Source organism: Phragmites australis, chromosome 1, assembly GCF_958298935.1.
Source record: "Phragmites australis chromosome 1, lpPhrAust1.1, whole genome shotgun sequence".
NCBI classification, from domain to species: Eukaryota; Viridiplantae; Streptophyta; class Magnoliopsida; order Poales; family Poaceae; genus Phragmites; species Phragmites australis.
In genome coordinates, this window is record NC_084921.1 from 22,684,478 (window position 1) to 22,702,175 (window position 17,698).

Consider the following 17,698-nt stretch of genomic DNA (forward strand, 5'->3'; position numbering starts at 1 on the left):
TTGACTGCCAGTCACTCTGGGCTCTCTCACTGGGGCTCTCACCTTATGTTGTGGAGCTTTCTTGGGTTGTGGTGCTAGAATCTTCTAGGTAATCTATGATATGGGTTTCTTCTTGATGGGTTGTGGTGTAATATTGATTTTGGACTTCTCTGCATTGCCAACGCTTGCCTTACCGTTTGCTAGCAAATAAGATTTTTTTTCTTTTTAGTATTTTGGATTAAAAAGCCCATGCTGAATTTGAATTCGGATTTTACTCATATACATCCGATAGTGAAGTCCGTGAAGTTTGAACATCCTCACTTAACCATCAAGTTCTAGGGTAGTAGATGTGGTGAAAATAGTCTTATTATCCCCCATTGTAAGCAATCCTCTCAAATCCCAACCCAAGAGCCAAACCCGCCTTTTAACACATAACTTGGTCTTGGCTAAGATCAAATTCATTTTTCCCTTGCCCTCTAAGTACTTCTCCACTAGAGAAAGGAGGTACTCATTCTCTGTCAAAAGTTTTTGAACTTGCCCTTTAACCCAACTGAGCTTTTTCTAAAAGATTTTGCAGGTGGAATAATTTGGCTGCACATCCTTTGAATACCCAGCACTCTCCAATCAAGATTCTAGCTCTTTAAGGCGCTTGTCTTTCGGTTCAACATCCTTTGCAAGAAAAGGGCAATTCTTGCAAGAATCTAAGAGAGTAGACCTGGACTCCTCCTCAAGGAGCTTCTTCTCGGCATTTTTGAGCCGACTGGTACTTGAGTATGCATATTCTAAAGCTTGACAAGTTCAGTCATAACCAACAAACAACTCTCACACAACTCATCATCATACCTAGATCTAAGCAATGCAAGCTCAGAATAAAACAGACTCATACTTAGACCTAAGCTCCTTTAACTCACGCACAGGTTTCTTAAGTAACCTATTCTGGCTAATGTTAGTATTATTCAAGGTATCAACTTGAATAAAAAGCTAGTCGTAGGAAGGTAATACCTCGAAGGGATCAAGTTCGGAGTCGTTGTCATTGTTGTCATCCGCCATGATGCAGAAATCGGTAAAGTCCTTATTCTTCTTCTTGTCCTTCACTGGTAGCTCCTCCTCCTCCGAACTCTCCTCCTCTCTAGAAGAGGTGTCGATGTCATTTAGAGTAGCCACGAATGCCCTAGAAGCCATCTTGGCTGCCTTCTTGGTCATCTTGTCGCGATTCTTCTTAAAAAAGGGCTTCTTATTCATCATCTTGTGCTTGTTGTGGTCGTGGTCTTCCCTCTTCTAGAGCTTGGGGTAGTCGGCCTTGAAGTGGGTGGTATCACCACACTCAAAGCAGGCACGGAAACTGGCCCTCCTCTGGTCTCGGCGATTTTTGTAGAAGCAGTTGAACTTCTTCACAATGAGATCAAAGTCCTCATCATTCAAAGTGTCTCCCTGCTCCTCTGTGATAAAAACCAAAGAAGACAAAGCAAAACAACTCGATAAAGTGTTAGCACAAGAGAAGCTAGCTCCAACCTGATTGCCATCATTCGATCCGGAAACAAATGCCATCTTATGAGACAGGGGGCTTTCAAGACCTATCCAAGCCGCCTTGACTATCTCGGTGGACTTGAGCTTGCTGAAGAGTTCATCACAAGTCAATATGTCATAACTTGATGACTGTTCAATGCTCGAGATCTTTACTTCTCATATGCCACGATCAAGAGCATAGCGAAGCTTGATTGCTCTCTCATGATCAGAATAGGGTAAAACACCAGTGGATCAAAGATTGCTAACGATCCCATCAAAGCGAGCAAACATCGAATCCAAATTCTCTCCGGGGCCTTGCATAAACATTTGATATTCTTGGTTGTATGTGCTTTGTCGTCTAGCCTTAATCTTATTAGTGCCTTCATGAAAGATACTCAGGGTAGACCGGATCTCTCAGGCAGTATGAAGGTGCTGGACCATGTCAAACTCATTCCGACTAAAACTTGTGAATAAAATATTTCTGGTTTTATTGTTGGCCTCATACTTTTCGATTTGAATATGAGTCATACGAGTAGCAGGAATCACATAATTAGAATCAATTATTTCCCAAATTACACTTCCTTGCTTAGAAGATAAGTCTCCATACGCACCTTTCAGTATGAAAAATCTCAACCATCAATCAGAGAAATCTTCCCACTTCTCTCTATTATCGTCTACGGATCACAAAGCCGGTAAATGTCAATAAGTGGTCAAATCGGCTCTGATACCAATTGTAGGAATGAGATTGATGACAAGAGGGTGATGAATAGGCATCTTAACAAGTTTCTTACGAAATCGATGATCTTTCTCCTATTTGGCCATTCCCAAACGAACGAAAAAGTTTTCAGGCAGGTGACCTTGATTGTGACAGGGAGTGGGGTTGGGACATCATTGTTTGTTGCAATAGGATTATTATTTGTACCAAGGTTATGGCCTCACTGATCATCAACATGACCTACAGAAAAGCATATTAACCTCATAACGCTCCTCGCTCTCATCATCGGTGGAAGCGTCGAATTGTGTAAATTGAGGTTCATCCTCGGGGATCTTCCTGTTTGAATCATCGATTCTTTGGTAATGGATACCACTTGTAATCTGTGTAGGCCATTGCTGGAGACTTGACGCGCTCTATTAATGACCGATGTACTTGCCTCCTCACTGGCGATGCCAGATATCAATGATCAATAATCAACTGCTAAATACTTATTTAATAGGGAGGGATATCTTATCGTCACATAATAATACATATCGAAGATAGAGACACGATTTTTTATACAGGTTTAGGTCACCGTTAGGATAATAATATTATGTCCTATCTTGTCTTGATTAATCTCATAAATAGATATTACAATGATGGTAGAGAGTAAGTAGTTTTAGTTCTAAGGCTTTAGGTGGATTTCTCCATGTTTTGGGTCTTAGAAGCACTAGTCTGATGATTCTAATGTATGCTGTAGATCTTTGCTAGATGTCTCTGATTCCTACCCTATTAGGCTTACTCCTAGGTTTCACGATGTCGGAGCTACTCCTCTCCCTCCTTTTATAATTGGGACAAGATAGCTGTACCCTATCGGATTTCTTTGAGCGTAATCTTTTGAATTGTAATTCTCTCGGATATAAAAAAAAAACTTATCAAATACGGAGTTAGTTTCTTTATCCGATACGATAATATACTAGATATTTTATCTATTATCATATACTTCAATTACTCTATGATAGTTACTAACAACACATGAATACCATCCCCTCTCTCTAAAGCACATGGAAATGTTCATCCCCTCTCTCTAAAGCACCTGGAAATTCAGTCAAAATAGAAGAACTGACGTGAACAAGCTTATGTAAGATGGTTATATCCTGATGTGAGATGGTCACATCATCCCAGAAATTCCTCATGAAAAGCCGTCCTCAAAACAAAACAAAATTATTTGTGACGCATAAAATTATTTTATAAACGCACATTGGAGACTATGAAAAGTTACGATGGGAACTTAAAAATTTGGTCCGATAAACAAGCCTACACGCAGACATTTCACGTAAACAGTTTTGAAACGGTATCGTCGCTCTCAATGATCTTGTGTTCCATATTTTGGTATTTATAGATAAGTGGTTTTGTTTATTTATTATCTTAGGTGGCCTTTGGATGGTGTTTAGGAAAGGGAAAAGGAAATAAGATGGGATAAAAATAGCTGGATATGGGATAGGTACATAGTATCTAAATCTAATCTCTTGTTTGGTATGAGATGAGTTTAGGATAAAAAAGTTTAGTTGGTATAACGAAAATATCGTTCCAAGATAAAAAGGTAGCCAATAAAAAACAGTATAATAAAGGACATATAGGTAATTTTAAGTGTTCTTCATCTTTATTCCAGTCATAACTCACCCTTTGCCCTGGGTATGAAAGAAGCTCCTATATCTATATCTATATCTCTAACTCAAATCTCTGTTCTTTCCCTAACCCTATATCCAAACAATGAAAAACTCTCATTCCATCTTCTATTTTCCATTCCCATCTCCTATTTCCAAGAATCTAAAGAATCCAAACGCTACATTAGTTTATAGTTATTAACTTAAATGATTCTATATTTTATTAATATAAGTAATATGATGACGGAAGAATCCGTCTTTTGAGTAGCAAATTATTAATTTATAGACTACTACACAGACCCTTCACCTCTCCATTTCCGTGGGGGCGCCGTCCCGTTCCCTGTCCTCCTCAGATCCCATGTCCGCCCAGAAGCCACCACCGAGCCACGAGGCCTGCGGCGCGTACGCTAGCCCGGGCTCGACTCCGCCCGAGCCGCAGCGTGAGCAGGAGGAAGTGGCGGCACAGGGGAGGACGCCGCTGGAGAGGGCGGCGGACGCGACGGAGGAGCTGTACCATCTCCGGGACACCTTCTTCCCCGGCGACCCCGCCGAGAAGGCCGCCGCGCTCCGCGCCCGCGCAGACGCCGCCCTCGTGCTACTCGACGCCCTCCCACCCGGTACGTGTCACAACCTTACAACCGCCGGTATCTATTGCTTGCAACATATTCGATTAGTATAAATGGGTAGTAGTGACTTGGAGCCGTGTACAAATTGTGATGATTTGCCCCCAATTTGATGATGGTAGTACAATGACATGGAGTTTTGTAATGCCTACTTCCTTACTTGCACTGAAGCACGCACGTTTCCACTGTTGATCGCCATGTTAGTGTTCTGGGTTTATGGCCAACAATGTTGTGTTACTGTCATTGGATATTGTATCGGGAACTAATTCAAACTCTAGGATGGGTGTGGCAGTGTCCGTGTTGCATGTGGTGCTTGAGGCCTGGCCGCCTGAGTCTTTTGAGCTTGGTGGCTGGTCTATCCGTTGAATATCCAGAGTCCAGAGTGTAGTGCTTGCATATTGATTATTCTAGACTTCATCTTGTGCATATGGGAAGGAACATGTTTTATGTGATGTTACAGAAAAATTGGATGTTTCCAACATGGAGGAAGTAACAAACCATTGTTGTTCCTTTGTTTTCTGAATACATGCACTGGTGTTGCATTGCGACGATATACAGTTGGATGACTAAACAAGGGAACAAAATTTTCTGTTGCACAATTAGCTGCAAATACAGAACGACAAAATGTTATGTACTATGACGTCCTTGACAGTTTCAACAACAAATGGTCACATTATCATTAAATGATATACGGAAATGCTAGCTCCGACATTTCTTTTTCTAATTTGGACACACGATAAACTGCATCAGGGTTTTATGTCCTTGCTGTATCCATCTGCTTTAGCAATTTTGTTCCTGATGCTGGCATAGGATGGCTTATGCTTTGCTGAGTTATTTCATGCCTTGAATGGAATTATTTTGAGGATGGTTTAATTGTTTGTATTTTTGGCTTAGCAAGCTTGTTATGTAGGCTGTTGATTATTAGTTTCCTGACTTTGGTTAGCAACTCGTTTTGTTGCTCCTGTTGTCATGACAATATATACTCATAAGATGTCACATACTCTAGCTCCTAATGGTACACACTTTCTAGAAAAGCTTATGCCACACTCTTTTCTGAATCAACCTTTTCGTTTCTTGTACTTTCAGAGCAAAGGAAGTCTCCACAACAGCGTGGTGTTTATGAATTTTTTAGGGGAAAAATACTGGATGTCTTCCCTAAATATAATAAGGAGGCTGAAGATCATTTATCTAAAGCAGTATGTAGCAGAAGATTAAACTACTCTTTTTATACAATTCCTTGAATAAGAACTTAAACAACTACTGTTGCTACTGTATATATTAGGTAAAGCTGAATCCATCTCTTGTAGATGCATGGCTATGTTTGGGTAATTGCATTTGGAAGAAGGGGGATCTGGCTGCAGCAAAGAATTGCTTTTCATTAGCACTAAGCAAGGTAAATTTTAACCTGGAAGTACTTACCAAGTGTCCTTTTATATATTTCTGAGTTCTATAGCATAATTTTTTGGCAGGGTTCAGATAAGAAAATACTGTGCCAGCTCTCCATGCTTGAAAGAAGTATGGCTCAAGGTGAGGATGTCCCAATATAGTAGTTCCTCGTTCCTCGTCTGATAATTTTTGCACAATCAATGCTCCCCATTGCATATATATGATATATCTTATTACCAATTATTTCAAATCTGAACATATTGATGAATTAGTCATGCTTGCATTTCTGTTCTTTTCTAAGTGTTTTGAAACTTCTCCTAATTCAGAATTGAAATAATCAGTTCAACCTGGCATTTCTTTTGTCACCTGGATGTGCAGTATGTACGTTTAGCAAGACTACTAGCAGGCTGTAAACTGTGACTTTCTACTTCAAAAAAAAAAAAAAAAATCTGAGTACTTTCTTTTAGAGCATCGATTACTTATTATAGTGCTTATATTCTTGATATCATCCAACTGTTAAATATATATATAGGCCCACATATTACTCTAGGCCTATATTGGTCCATAAGAATTGGCTATATATTGACATCAAGTCTAATGGATAGATACTCTCCCTTCCCACAATTCTAGTCAAGGTAACATGTTATCATAGCCTAGGGTTAGGGTTACCTAATCCTGATCTGTTTTTTTTTTGCGCCATCGCATCAACAACCCACCTTCGGCGCCGTCGCGCCACTCGTCCTCCTCCAACGCTGTCGAGCCGTCCATCCTCCAGCGCCGTCGCGCCACCTGTCGTCACTTTCCACTGCGTCGCCCACCCTATTTAGCCGCATCCCGTTGCTTGCCTCGCCGTCGCGGAGGTCTGGCTCGTGGCCTGTTGCCGTGCTGCCCTCTCGTTGCCCTTGTTGCCGCCCGTCAAGGACCACAACTACTTCCGTCGCTGCGCCATCCTCTCTTCACGAAGCACAAGCGTCAGCTGCTACTGGATCTACAATGGTTCTACTGACGCTGAGGATTTGCATTGGTTTGGCTGCTACTGTTAGTGGTGCGTGCTGGTGGTACTGGTCTACCGGTATTGTGGTATTGGTAATAACCTTTTATTAGCACAATTCTTATTATTCCTTCACAATTTTAGTCATGTCGCAACCAAGTGCGATTGTTATTCCTTTTAAGCTTGATGGTCATAATTATCGAGAGTGGGCTTTCTCTGTGAAAAATGTGTTGAGGGGTTATGCTTTGTCATCTCATCTGACTGATGTTCCACCTGTTGATAAGTCTAAAGATAGTTTTGTTGCTATTGAAGTCAAGAATTGGCAGAATGATGATGGAAGGGTTATGAGTGCTATTGTCACTAGTATGAAGGAGTCTGATTGTCTTGAGCATCACAAAACAACTAAGAAAATGTGGGACTATTTGTAGCATCGATATGTCCAAAATAGTGGTGCTCCCTTGCATATTCTTATGACAGGACTGCATGGTCTTCAGCAAAATGATCTGTCCATAGATGAGTACTACACTGCATTTGATTGTTTGATAGGACCGTTGCTCTCAATGGCACCTCAATGTACCGGAGGGTGTTCAGGCTGTTGTGACTAGAAGAACAAGTTCATTGAGAAGTTCCTTATGTATCAGTTTTGTCATGGATTGCGATAAGAATTTAAGTCTACTCGTATGCAATTGCTCAACGATCCTACTACACCATCTATTGTAGATGTATTGTCTCCTTTGATTGTTGAAGTGACTCATCTTCGTTCGCTCACACATGCTGCAGTGTTAGTACCTCATAGTGTGCTAGCAGCTTCTCTGAGGACCAGCACAGCCAGAGGCAGTTCTTTAGAGGCTATTCCTTGTGAGCATTGCAAAAAGACTAGTCATCTTCTATAAAATTGTTTCTCTCATCATCCAGAGAAGTTGGCTTAGTTCCATGCACACTGTGTTGCTCGTATTTGTAGTGCAACTCCTTCCCGAGGCTCTGTATTTGTTGCTGCTGCTTCTCACGATAGTGATTCTCCTGTATAAATCCAGAGAAGTTGGCTTTGGTTCTAGATTTAGGATCTTCTTTTCATGTGACATCTGATAAGCCCTAGCTAGTAGCTTGCAAGCTGGTCATTGTTGGAGGTTCTATTCAGACAACTGATGGTACGTCTTGTCACATAACTCATCACAGTGCACTTTTCACTTCTTGATTTTCTGCACATGATGTTTCTTTTGTACCTCCGTTATTTAGGAATCTTCTTTTAGTTGGTCAAGTTGCTGACCGAAACTACTTTGTTGGATTTGACGCCTCATCTTGTTTTATACAGGATCTTCGAAGCGGGAGTGTGATTGGGACTGACCGTCGCCGTAGAGGGTCTCCTAGCCTCTACATTCTTTATACCTTGCGTTTTCCTCCTTCCACTAGCTCCACTTCTTGTGTGTCATCTGCTGCATCGTCATCCACATCATCTTTTGCTAAGCGGCAGCATCGTCTTGGTCATTTGTGTGGATCTTGTTTGCCCACTTTGGTTCGTCAGCGTCGTTTAGGTCATACGTCCATTGAGTCTACTTTTCATTGTAAGGGTTACAAGCTTGGTAAATAGTTTTAACTCCCATATTCTAGTGGTATTACTTATTTTGCTAGACCTTTTGATCTTATTCATTTTGACATATGGGGTCCTTCACCTTTTGCTTCAAAAGGTGGTCATAGTTAGTGTCATTTTTATCAATGATCATTAATGATATACTTGGATTTATTTCATGAAACATCGCTCCCGGTTGTGTTCTATATATCAATCTTTTGCTTGTATGGTTCATACTCAGTTTTCTACTGCCATTAATCTTTCGCTCTGACTTTTGAGGAGAATACATGTCTTCTACTTTTCATCAGTTCCTCACCTCTGAGGGCACTCTTGCTTAGCTCTCTTGCCTTGGGGCTCATGCTCAGAATGGCGTTGCTGAACACAAACATTGCCATCTTATAGAGGTTGCTCGCACGCTTATTGCATTCTTTGTTCTTTCTTATTTCTGGGGAGAAGCTGTTTCTACAGTCGTTTATCTTATTAATCGGCAACCATCTTCAAAGCTTGCTGGAAAATGCCCTGGTGAGGCTCTTTTTGGTACTTCTCCTAGCTATGATAATCTTCGGGTTTTCGGATGTACGTGCTATGTTCTACTTGCACCTCGTGAGTGGACTAAGTTGTTTGCCCAGTCGGTTGAGTGTGTTTTTCTTGGATATACTCCTGAGCTTAAGGGTTATTGTTGTTATGATCCTTCCTCTTGTCGCATGGGTATTTCTCGTGATGTGACTTTTGATCAGGACCATCCCTTCTTCTATAACCCCTCCACTTAGCCCTCATCCTCTCCCACAAGGTCCACTTCATTTCTATGACTTTCTCCATCTGGTGATGATACTCCTGTTCCAGCTCCTTCTGCGCCTCATCCACCCACCACTAATTCAGTTTCAGCTCTTCCTATTGCTGATCCCTCTCCTTACATCCCACCCTTTGGTGTGCTGCGAGTGCTAAGCATCTTCGCGGCTTATTAGCTGTGTCTTAGTAGTTCTTGATGGTCATCTTGTTTTTCTTGTTTCTGGTGCTTATGTTTTTATTTTAAGGTGTGGTGGTGTGTTGTTGTATTTTGTTTTTGCTCCTCCTCTTTAATGGAATGACACGCAGCTCTCTTACTTGTTTGAGAAAAAAGACACATTTCTATGCACCTTTGAAAACTTGTAAACAAGTCTAGAATTTGATAGATTAATATGTGTCATTCAGGTGACCCGCAGGAAAGTGTGGGTGATATACTAGTTGTATACAAATGCAGCCATTTTCAAATGCTTCAATGGACAGTGTAGAAATTAACGAAATTGTCTAGAATCATTGGCAAGGACAGAGGGAGGGCAGGGATGGGAAGGAGAGTTAGAGAGGGAATTGAGCATGTTAATATAATGTACTCATACAGAATGCCTTTCTCAGTACCATAGCTTGAGTTTGGTTTGAATTGCTTTTGAAGTCAAAATGGATTTTGAGTCTAACTCGATTTTCGATGGAGTTTTAACGGGAATCAGAAATTGAGAATTTCCTATGTAGTTCATGAGCTTCAGTTTATATTTTGTCCCTAGGTTGTCCAATATGATTGTGAAAACTGGCAGTATTGAAGAGAATTGCTGCACAAATAAGTTCTGATGGATACTTTAATGCTGAGGTTCTGCTATAAAAAATATATCTCCAATTTTAATTTTGCCTTTACGGTGTCATTACAATAAGATTATTTGTTGTGACTGAAGATTTCTCAGTTTCTTGTGTCTCATATTTTTGTGTTTTTTTTCAGGTAGTGAAGACCAGGCACTGTTAGTGGAAGGGAGCATTAAGCACGCAAAAGAAGCTGTAATGCTGGACATTAAAGATGGCAATTCATGGTGTAAGAGTTCTTTTCCTTCTGTAGTTGCAGAAGTTCTGTTTCTGTACAAAATTAGTTCATATTCTTTATTTAGAAGTTCTCAAAAATGTCTGCAATCTATAGTATTCAGAAAATAGATGCACTGATTGTATGATTTAATTAGTGTATTAGGTTCCATGTTATCTTGCATGATGGGATCAATACTTATTTTGGCCCATTTTTCTAGTTGTATGGATGCATAACCAAAAGAAGCACTTCCTATAGATCCATGTACATGATACCATTTGTGTGTTCAAACAAGAAACATGTTCTAATATTCCTCAAATCTGGCAAAGTTCGTTTGGCTAAACAGTGGCACAAACCGAAAGTGCAATTTAATCAGTGGCATAGAACAAATAGTCCTTGAACTAATGTTGTTCATTTTCCATTGTATCTGCAGACAATCTGGGTAATGCTTATCTCACTAGCTTCTTTGTGGGAGGAGCCTGGGATCACACTAAGCTTCATCATTCGGTGAAAGCATATCAAAATGCTGTAAGTTGGCATTTCGTACTTCTTTATATTGTCTCCGGTTGAAAGTTTTTTAGAAGTAGGACATATAACCTTTTTATAAAAAATCCAAGTCTTTTTTTTCTCGAACGCATAGGAGAGCTGCGCGTCATTTTATTAAAGAAGAGGAAACACAGTGCAAACAACACTAACAAACACAAAACACACAACAAAAAAGGAAAAAACAACAACACAAGAAACAGACAGGCCACAAAAGAAGAAAGAACAGACAATGAAAACCTAAGACCCAGCTAAAAGAGCCTGAAGGTCCAAGGCTCCAGCCGCACACCAAAGAGAACCTTGCACAGCCACGACTTGAACTGCCAACTTGAAATCAGGGGAAACTCCATTGAAAATGCAGATGCTTCCAGATTTCCCAAGTGACTAGGATAATAAGAGAATTCAGACCCTTTTTGAGTTGTTTATCCACTTGTTTGAGCGGCACCACCAACTAGAGAAAACCGAATTGTCTGGCTGTGGAGCAACAGCCTGCAGACTGACCTTTTTTGAGGTGACTCATTCTACTATATTGATATTGTTGAGTTTATTTAATGTGCAGGAGAAGGATCAAACCATGAATTTGAATCCAGATCTCTACTATAATTGTGCCACAGTGAGTGTCCAGATAATTCAGTCGGTTTTGGAATCAGCTAAATTATGTTTACTTATTTATTTTACTTTAAACCCTTTTCTTTTCTTTAAAAAACTCCAATGTATCTTTTTCTAATAAAACCTTTTGGCCACAACATTCACGGTGGCATGGCAAACAAGTGCTGTCATGCCACTGTTCATTGTATGGTAAGCTATCGCGGGTGGTTTGGTCAAATCCTTGCCAGCCACGACTGTCTTTGCATGGCAGTATTCCTGCAGCACAGCGGCGTGGCAAAAAGGGTTGAGACTTGGAAATGTTTTTAGAGAACAGATTTAAAAACCTTAGATATTTCTGAAATACCCATTCAGTGCAATACATTATTTGCATATGGTGTTTTTATCTCTGTTCCTTTTAGGCTGACAGATACTTAGAGAATTATGAAAGGGCCCTTCATGGATTCGAAGCTGCGGCTATAAAAGACCCTGGCCTTGGTGCTAATACAGAAGTTCAGAAGATCATCAGTCTCCTTGATAAGCTAGAGAACGCAATGAAGGTAACTAATATATATGTAACTATGTTGATTGCAGAGTTTGACATAACTTAACCAATCACATTCACATAATGGTTGGTACTCAATTATTATGCATATTTTTGGATCCCGTAAGCTAAATGTATTCATGAAATTTGTTGGAGAGACAGAAACTAAATGAATTTATGCAAAATGCCATTGATCTTTTTCTGTACTGTAGTAAAGCAAAAGTATCCTGTTTCTGTTTTCCTTCAAAGTCGAACATCATATTTGTAATGATAACAGTGTCACAGGATAAATCATAGGGCCATTTCAAGGTGGGTCTAGTTGGCTGTCTGCTTAAGAACTTCAATTTGTTCATGTGATGAATTAAAGATGAACCCTATTACATTAATAAAGTTGTTCATGGAATAAGTAATTCATAAAGCTATTTTTTTTTCTTTTCTGTCTTAACTCGTATATAACTTCCTCTTGTATTTGTAACAGATGAATCAATTTGCTATTCAGTTTGCATTTACTCAACTAGGTGTTTTGATGAGAATGCGTTGACTAAAAGAACACAGATATTGTGTTTGAAATTGCATTTTCTTTCTTTTATGGAAAAAATGGTAACTTATAATAAAATTCTTCTGCAGGGACAATTACGCTCCAAAAGATTAGCATCATTGGTGTCATCCTTGAGTGATGTCAATTGTAATACTCATATTAACACAATTTCTATATTTAAGTATTTTCTTTCCCAGAAATATTCTGTTGTTGACTTGTTGTTTATGCTTTTTACCATTGTTTTGTTGCAGTAAAATCATTGCACAAGAAAGCCACTGTAAGCATTCTATCAGAAGGTTTGAACAAAGCAGTTGTTGTTTTGGGGAAAGTTGTTCTTTTGATAAGATATGATAATGTTGCTCCATTGTAAGTTGCCTTATCCATAACTTTCAGTAAGCTACATATGCATGCTTTATCATACCATGCCTTTCATTACCCACAAGAACAACAATAATAACAACAAAGCCTTTGTTCTAAGTAAGTTAGGGTAAGTTAGAGATGAAACCCACAAGATCCAACTAAAAAGATGATGAGAAAACAATAATGATAATAAAGGTACTAGTAATAGTAAAAAATAAAAGTAATAACGGTACAAAGAGACGGATGCACAAGTTATGGTTCTGGCACGTGGATTGCTAACTTCCACATACTTCTATCTGTGAGTAGTTCTTTGGGGATATTCCATTCCTTCAAGTCTCTCTTTATAGATTCCTCCTGTATTAGGTTTGGTCGACCTTTGCCTCTTTTCACATATCAGCGCGCCTCAGTATCCCGCTATGCACAGGTGACTCTGGAGGCCTTCGTTAGATATATTCAAACCATCTCAACCGATGTTGCATAAGCTTTTCTTCAACCAAATCATCTCGTCACATTACTCTTCTTTAGGATACTTGTATATTTTTAAATGGCATGAAACAGTTATGTTTATGCTTTAAAAATGTGCTGTGCAAAGAACTATTAATTAATAGGGAGATGAAAGTAATTCAAAGATATGATACTTGATATTGAATTATGTTGAGAAGGTAGTTTTAACTGACATGAAAGAAATAGAAAGTGAAACTAACTCTTGGTCTTAAAAAAGGAACTATTCTAACAAACCGTGCATGCCTCAGCCAAAACAGATTTTGTTCATTTCATGCTGGAAACTGTTTTTGAACTAGGAGGTATGGTAGCCAAATTGTAAAGATACCTTGCATATTAAAATTGTAATCAACTTGAATATTTAGTAGTTCCTTTGTGTTACCACAGGCGACAAAATGGAGTTGTGATTACTCTATGATGCATCAAGTATTTTATACTACCTCCGATTTTGTTTACTTGTCATCAATTTTTTACCGTAGCAATTTTGATCTTACGTTTTTTTTCAAAAATTTATAAATAACTAAAACTTTCGTATCATTAGATTCATCGTGGAATGTACTTTATTAGTATTAGATACTTTTGAGTATTCGTAAATTTTTCGTAGAAAAAAACGTAAGGTCAAAATTGCTACAGTAAAAAGTTGGTGACAAGTAAACGAGAACAGAGGTAGTAACTATTTTGAGCTCTTTAAACTAGCAGAAATGAAAACTCCTAGCTGCACTAAGCCTTAGGCATTAGGAATTTTTGGTAAAGATAAGCAACAAGATTTGCATCATCGTAAACTATAAAGAGAAAATTGTCTACTACAAGTTTATTGTCTTTTTTTTTTTTTTTTTTGTTGTAAATCTGTATTTTTATATGATATGCAAATAGTATTGATCTAAATATTTCATTCAATTTCCTCTTTGGATTTTAGAAACTTAACCTCATTTAACTTTCCTGGTCCAAACCGAGGATTCTTGGTTGCCACTACTCATTGCTAGAATCTTTAACCCTGATTGTTTTTCATTATTACAGTGAATATAGTGTGGGGGCAATGAATGTATGTGTTGGGGGTCGTTGTTAAGGACCCCCGACGGTCCTATGGCTCAGCTAGCCTATGCCCATGGAGCCATGCCTTCCGAAGCCTCTATGGCTATGGACCCATGCCTTCCGAAACCTCCATGCCTATAGAGCCATGCTTCCCGAAGTCTTTATCTTTCGGAATCATGCCTCCCGAAGTCTCCATCTCCTGGAGCTATGCCTCCTCCGGAGCCTATATTTTTGGGGTTCGGGCAGGCTTCCCAAAGGTTATAGGGTGAGTCACCAAGCCTCAAGAAAGATCGGCCAGAAGGGGAACACCGGTCATCCTTTGCATGTAAGGAAGTGACCGGCATTAAATACCTAGGTTAGTGGACGCCGCCCTGACGCCCCAGTACGATGGAGGTTATCCTGATACCCCTTACAGCGTGGCGTCGGGCCGTAATTGGCGACCGGCTCATCCCTTAGGGTGCAGGCACCACAATAGTTATTATGGTAGATATTTATCCTCTATGCAGGGTAAATAATAGTTATCCGGGATAAAGTCCAGTATGTCAGGTCCTAAATATTTGTGCATCGTGATAACTTGTACAGTAAGCTACGTACCACTCTATAAATAGGGGGTCGTGGTCATCTGGGAGGTCACAAAGAGAACGCTTAAGGCAACACGCAGTACACAAAGGTGCCCAAGTGTTAAACCACGTTGTGATACTCCCCGAGACCCATCCATTTTTCTACTATTAATACATTTGTGGTATTCCTTTATTTCAAATTTTATCTCCAAACTTGAGTCTCCTCCTTAGAAGAAACTCTCAACGTACTTGCTGGGCCAAGACGAACTCTTGCTCCAACAGTGATGCCGTCTGTGGGGAGTCAAACACAGAAGTGCTAAGAGAGATACGATGCCACCCAAGAAGAAGACCACCAAGGCCGTAGCAACAGCAGCCGACCCCCCGATCATGCCTGTGCGACAGCCGGGCGACTAAACACAGCCGTGCCGACGACGGCCCCCCCCCCCAACTGGGGGAAAGACGAACTCTTGCTCCAACAGTGGCGTCGTCTGTGGGGAGTCGAACATAGAAGTGCTAAGAGAGATAGGATGCCACCCAAAAAGAAGACCATTAAGGCCGCAGCAACGGCAGTCCACCCCCGGTCACGCCTGTGCGACAGTCCGGGTGACTAAACACAGGCCGTGCTGATGACGGCCCCCCAACCGGGGTAAACGAGGGCCTTACGGCCACCGCCGACCCAGCCATGACCATAGCTGCGGCCGGCACTGAAGGGCCCTCTATTCCAGAGACCCAGCTGCAAGGCGAGGTCCCCGCTGCGCCCCTAGGGGCTACGGCTGGCACCACTGCCGTAAACACCATTCCAACCGAGCGTCAATCACGCTTGGCGGTGCTTCTGACCCACATGGAGGAACTGCAAATGGCCCTGTGGGTCGAGCAGCAAACTACCCGCACGACCACTGTCGCCCTCGTGACGATCGGCGCTATTCTAACCCAAGCCCTACAGGCAGATGAACTCTTTGACACCAGGACCCTGCCTGTTCGGCCTTAGGAGCCTCAGGGCTGGCGTCGCGAGGATCCCCTGTAAGACTACGACTCTCCCCTACAGGCCCCTTCCTGGAGGGCTTTCGGACCCCAAAGCTACCTATGTTCAAGGGCGATTCGAACCCCGATGAGTTCATTCGTTCCTACGCCGTCGCCATAAAGGCCAGCGAGGGCGGACCAGCCACCATGGCTAAATGCTTCCCTCTCGCCTTAGAAGGGGTGGCCATATGCTGGTTTTGGGCACTGGACGCTGGCGCCATTCACGCCTGGTCCTAACTCTGAGATCTCTTTTGCAGCAATTTCCAAGGCACCTTCGTCGAGCCTGTAACCTTCGGAAGCCTGTTCACTATCAGGCAGGAGTCAGACGAAACCCTACGGGATTACTTCCGAAGGTTCTCCCAGACCAAGGTCCAGATTAGGGGCATATCAGACTCTTCGATCATCGATGCCGTAACTCAGAGCCTGGCCGCAGGCCACCTATACGATCGGCTGAACCGACGTTGCATACGCACGATGGAAGTTCTCATGAGCAAGTTCGAGGAATATGCGCGGGCAGAGGAAGAAAAATTCCGTTGAAGGCGCTCGCGAGCTACCGAGACTTCCCGTGTCAACTCCGAGAAGTCACTCACAGGCGGGATCATCACACGCCCCCTCCCTACCAGCGAAAAGGGCCTTCGAGGAGGCTCATACCTTCGGGTCTCAAAGGGGGTGACAATGACAACGCCGAAACATCAACCCAAGCCGCGCGACTCCAAACCAAAACCACCCCAGGGGACGCGGTTGAGGACGCCCCGGAAGCCTCCCGAAGCGAAGTCACATTCCGAACCGACATTCCGAGGAGGAATCCTGGTGCACTCTATACGGCGTAGGACGAGGACATAACACCGACGACTGCCGGACCCTCACCACCTTCTGAAAAGAGTACCTCGGGAGGCAAACAGCCTTCACCTCGACTGAGGGAGCCACCAAGGAACGATCCGAGAATCGCAGGCCACTGGCTAGCCAGCGGGTCGATCATCTGGCTTTGCAGAACCCTCCGTAGCTGGCCCTACCTTCTCTGCCCCAATCATCCGCAGAGCGGTACAACGACGAAGTGATGCAGAGCAGATAGATCGTCCTTGCTATAACCGGCGGAGGGAGCTCCGGCTACACTTCAAAACGGTAGCGGCGAGACTACGCACGCGGGGTGCACCACATCGGAGCAACCAGCATCCATCAGTAGACCCCCGAATGGGCTGACGCCCCCGTGACACTCACCATCAAATCCCAAAGGGGTAAAAATTTTCCACTCCGATGCCCTAGTCATCTCAGCCAACATCGCCGAAGTCGAGGTCCGGAGAATACTGATCGACGGGGGTAGCTCGGCGGACCTCCTCTTCATACATGCTTTCGACTAACTCCGAATCCCACAAAGCCGGCTTTCACCAGGCCATAGACCCCTCCAAGGATTCAATGGGCCCTCCTCGACACCCTAGGCCAGATAGAACTCCCGATCATCTTTGGCGAGGGCCCGGCAACACGGATCGAAGTGATCACCTTCGACGTTGTGGACGTACCTTACACGTACAACGCCATTCTGGGACCGGGAACTCTGAACAGATTCGGAGCTGTATCCCATCACAATTACCTCTTCTTAAAGATGCCCGGACCCCAAGGGCTAATAACCATCGATGACGACCAAGACCTGGCTAGGTGCATCGAGTACGGACACCCTCCCCGGCCTTCACATCCACGCCGTGACCCAGGAGGGCTCCGAGGACCCCATCGGTGCATCCCGGGCATCGCTGCCCTCCAAGCCCACAATCGGAGGGTGACATAG

At 42.3% G+C, this 17,698-nt stretch overlaps 1 protein-coding gene across 3 annotated transcripts in view; it reads left to right on the top strand.

Moving 5' to 3' along the window:
* Positions 1-4,115: 4,115 nt before the first annotated feature.
* LOC133912860 (uncharacterized) overlaps positions 4,116-17,698 on the top strand; it is a 28,061-nt gene continuing 14,478 nt past the window's right edge. The window contains exons 1-11 of one of the 3 annotated variants that reach the window (XR_009908909.1): positions 4,116-4,463; positions 5,556-5,665; positions 5,752-5,862; positions 5,939-5,996; positions 10,161-10,250; positions 10,669-10,763; positions 11,338-11,391; positions 11,786-11,923; positions 12,535-12,592; positions 12,697-12,722; positions 13,169-13,229. Coding sequence is in view for 1 of the 3 variants with exons in the window: in XM_062355801.1 (XP_062211785.1) it covers positions 4,205-4,463; positions 5,556-5,665; positions 5,752-5,862; positions 5,939-5,996; positions 10,161-10,250; positions 10,669-10,763; positions 11,338-11,391; positions 11,786-11,923; positions 12,535-12,592; positions 12,697-12,811 (1,088 nt within the window). In the remaining 2 variants the exon portion in view is untranslated. Of the gene's footprint in view, positions 4,464-5,555; positions 5,666-5,751; positions 5,863-5,938; positions 5,997-10,160; positions 10,251-10,668; positions 10,764-11,337; positions 11,392-11,785; positions 11,924-12,534; positions 12,593-12,696; positions 12,812-13,168; positions 13,230-17,698 lie in introns of all 3 variants that reach the window. The other 2 variants (XR_009908910.1, XM_062355801.1) reach the window with 2 other exon arrangements.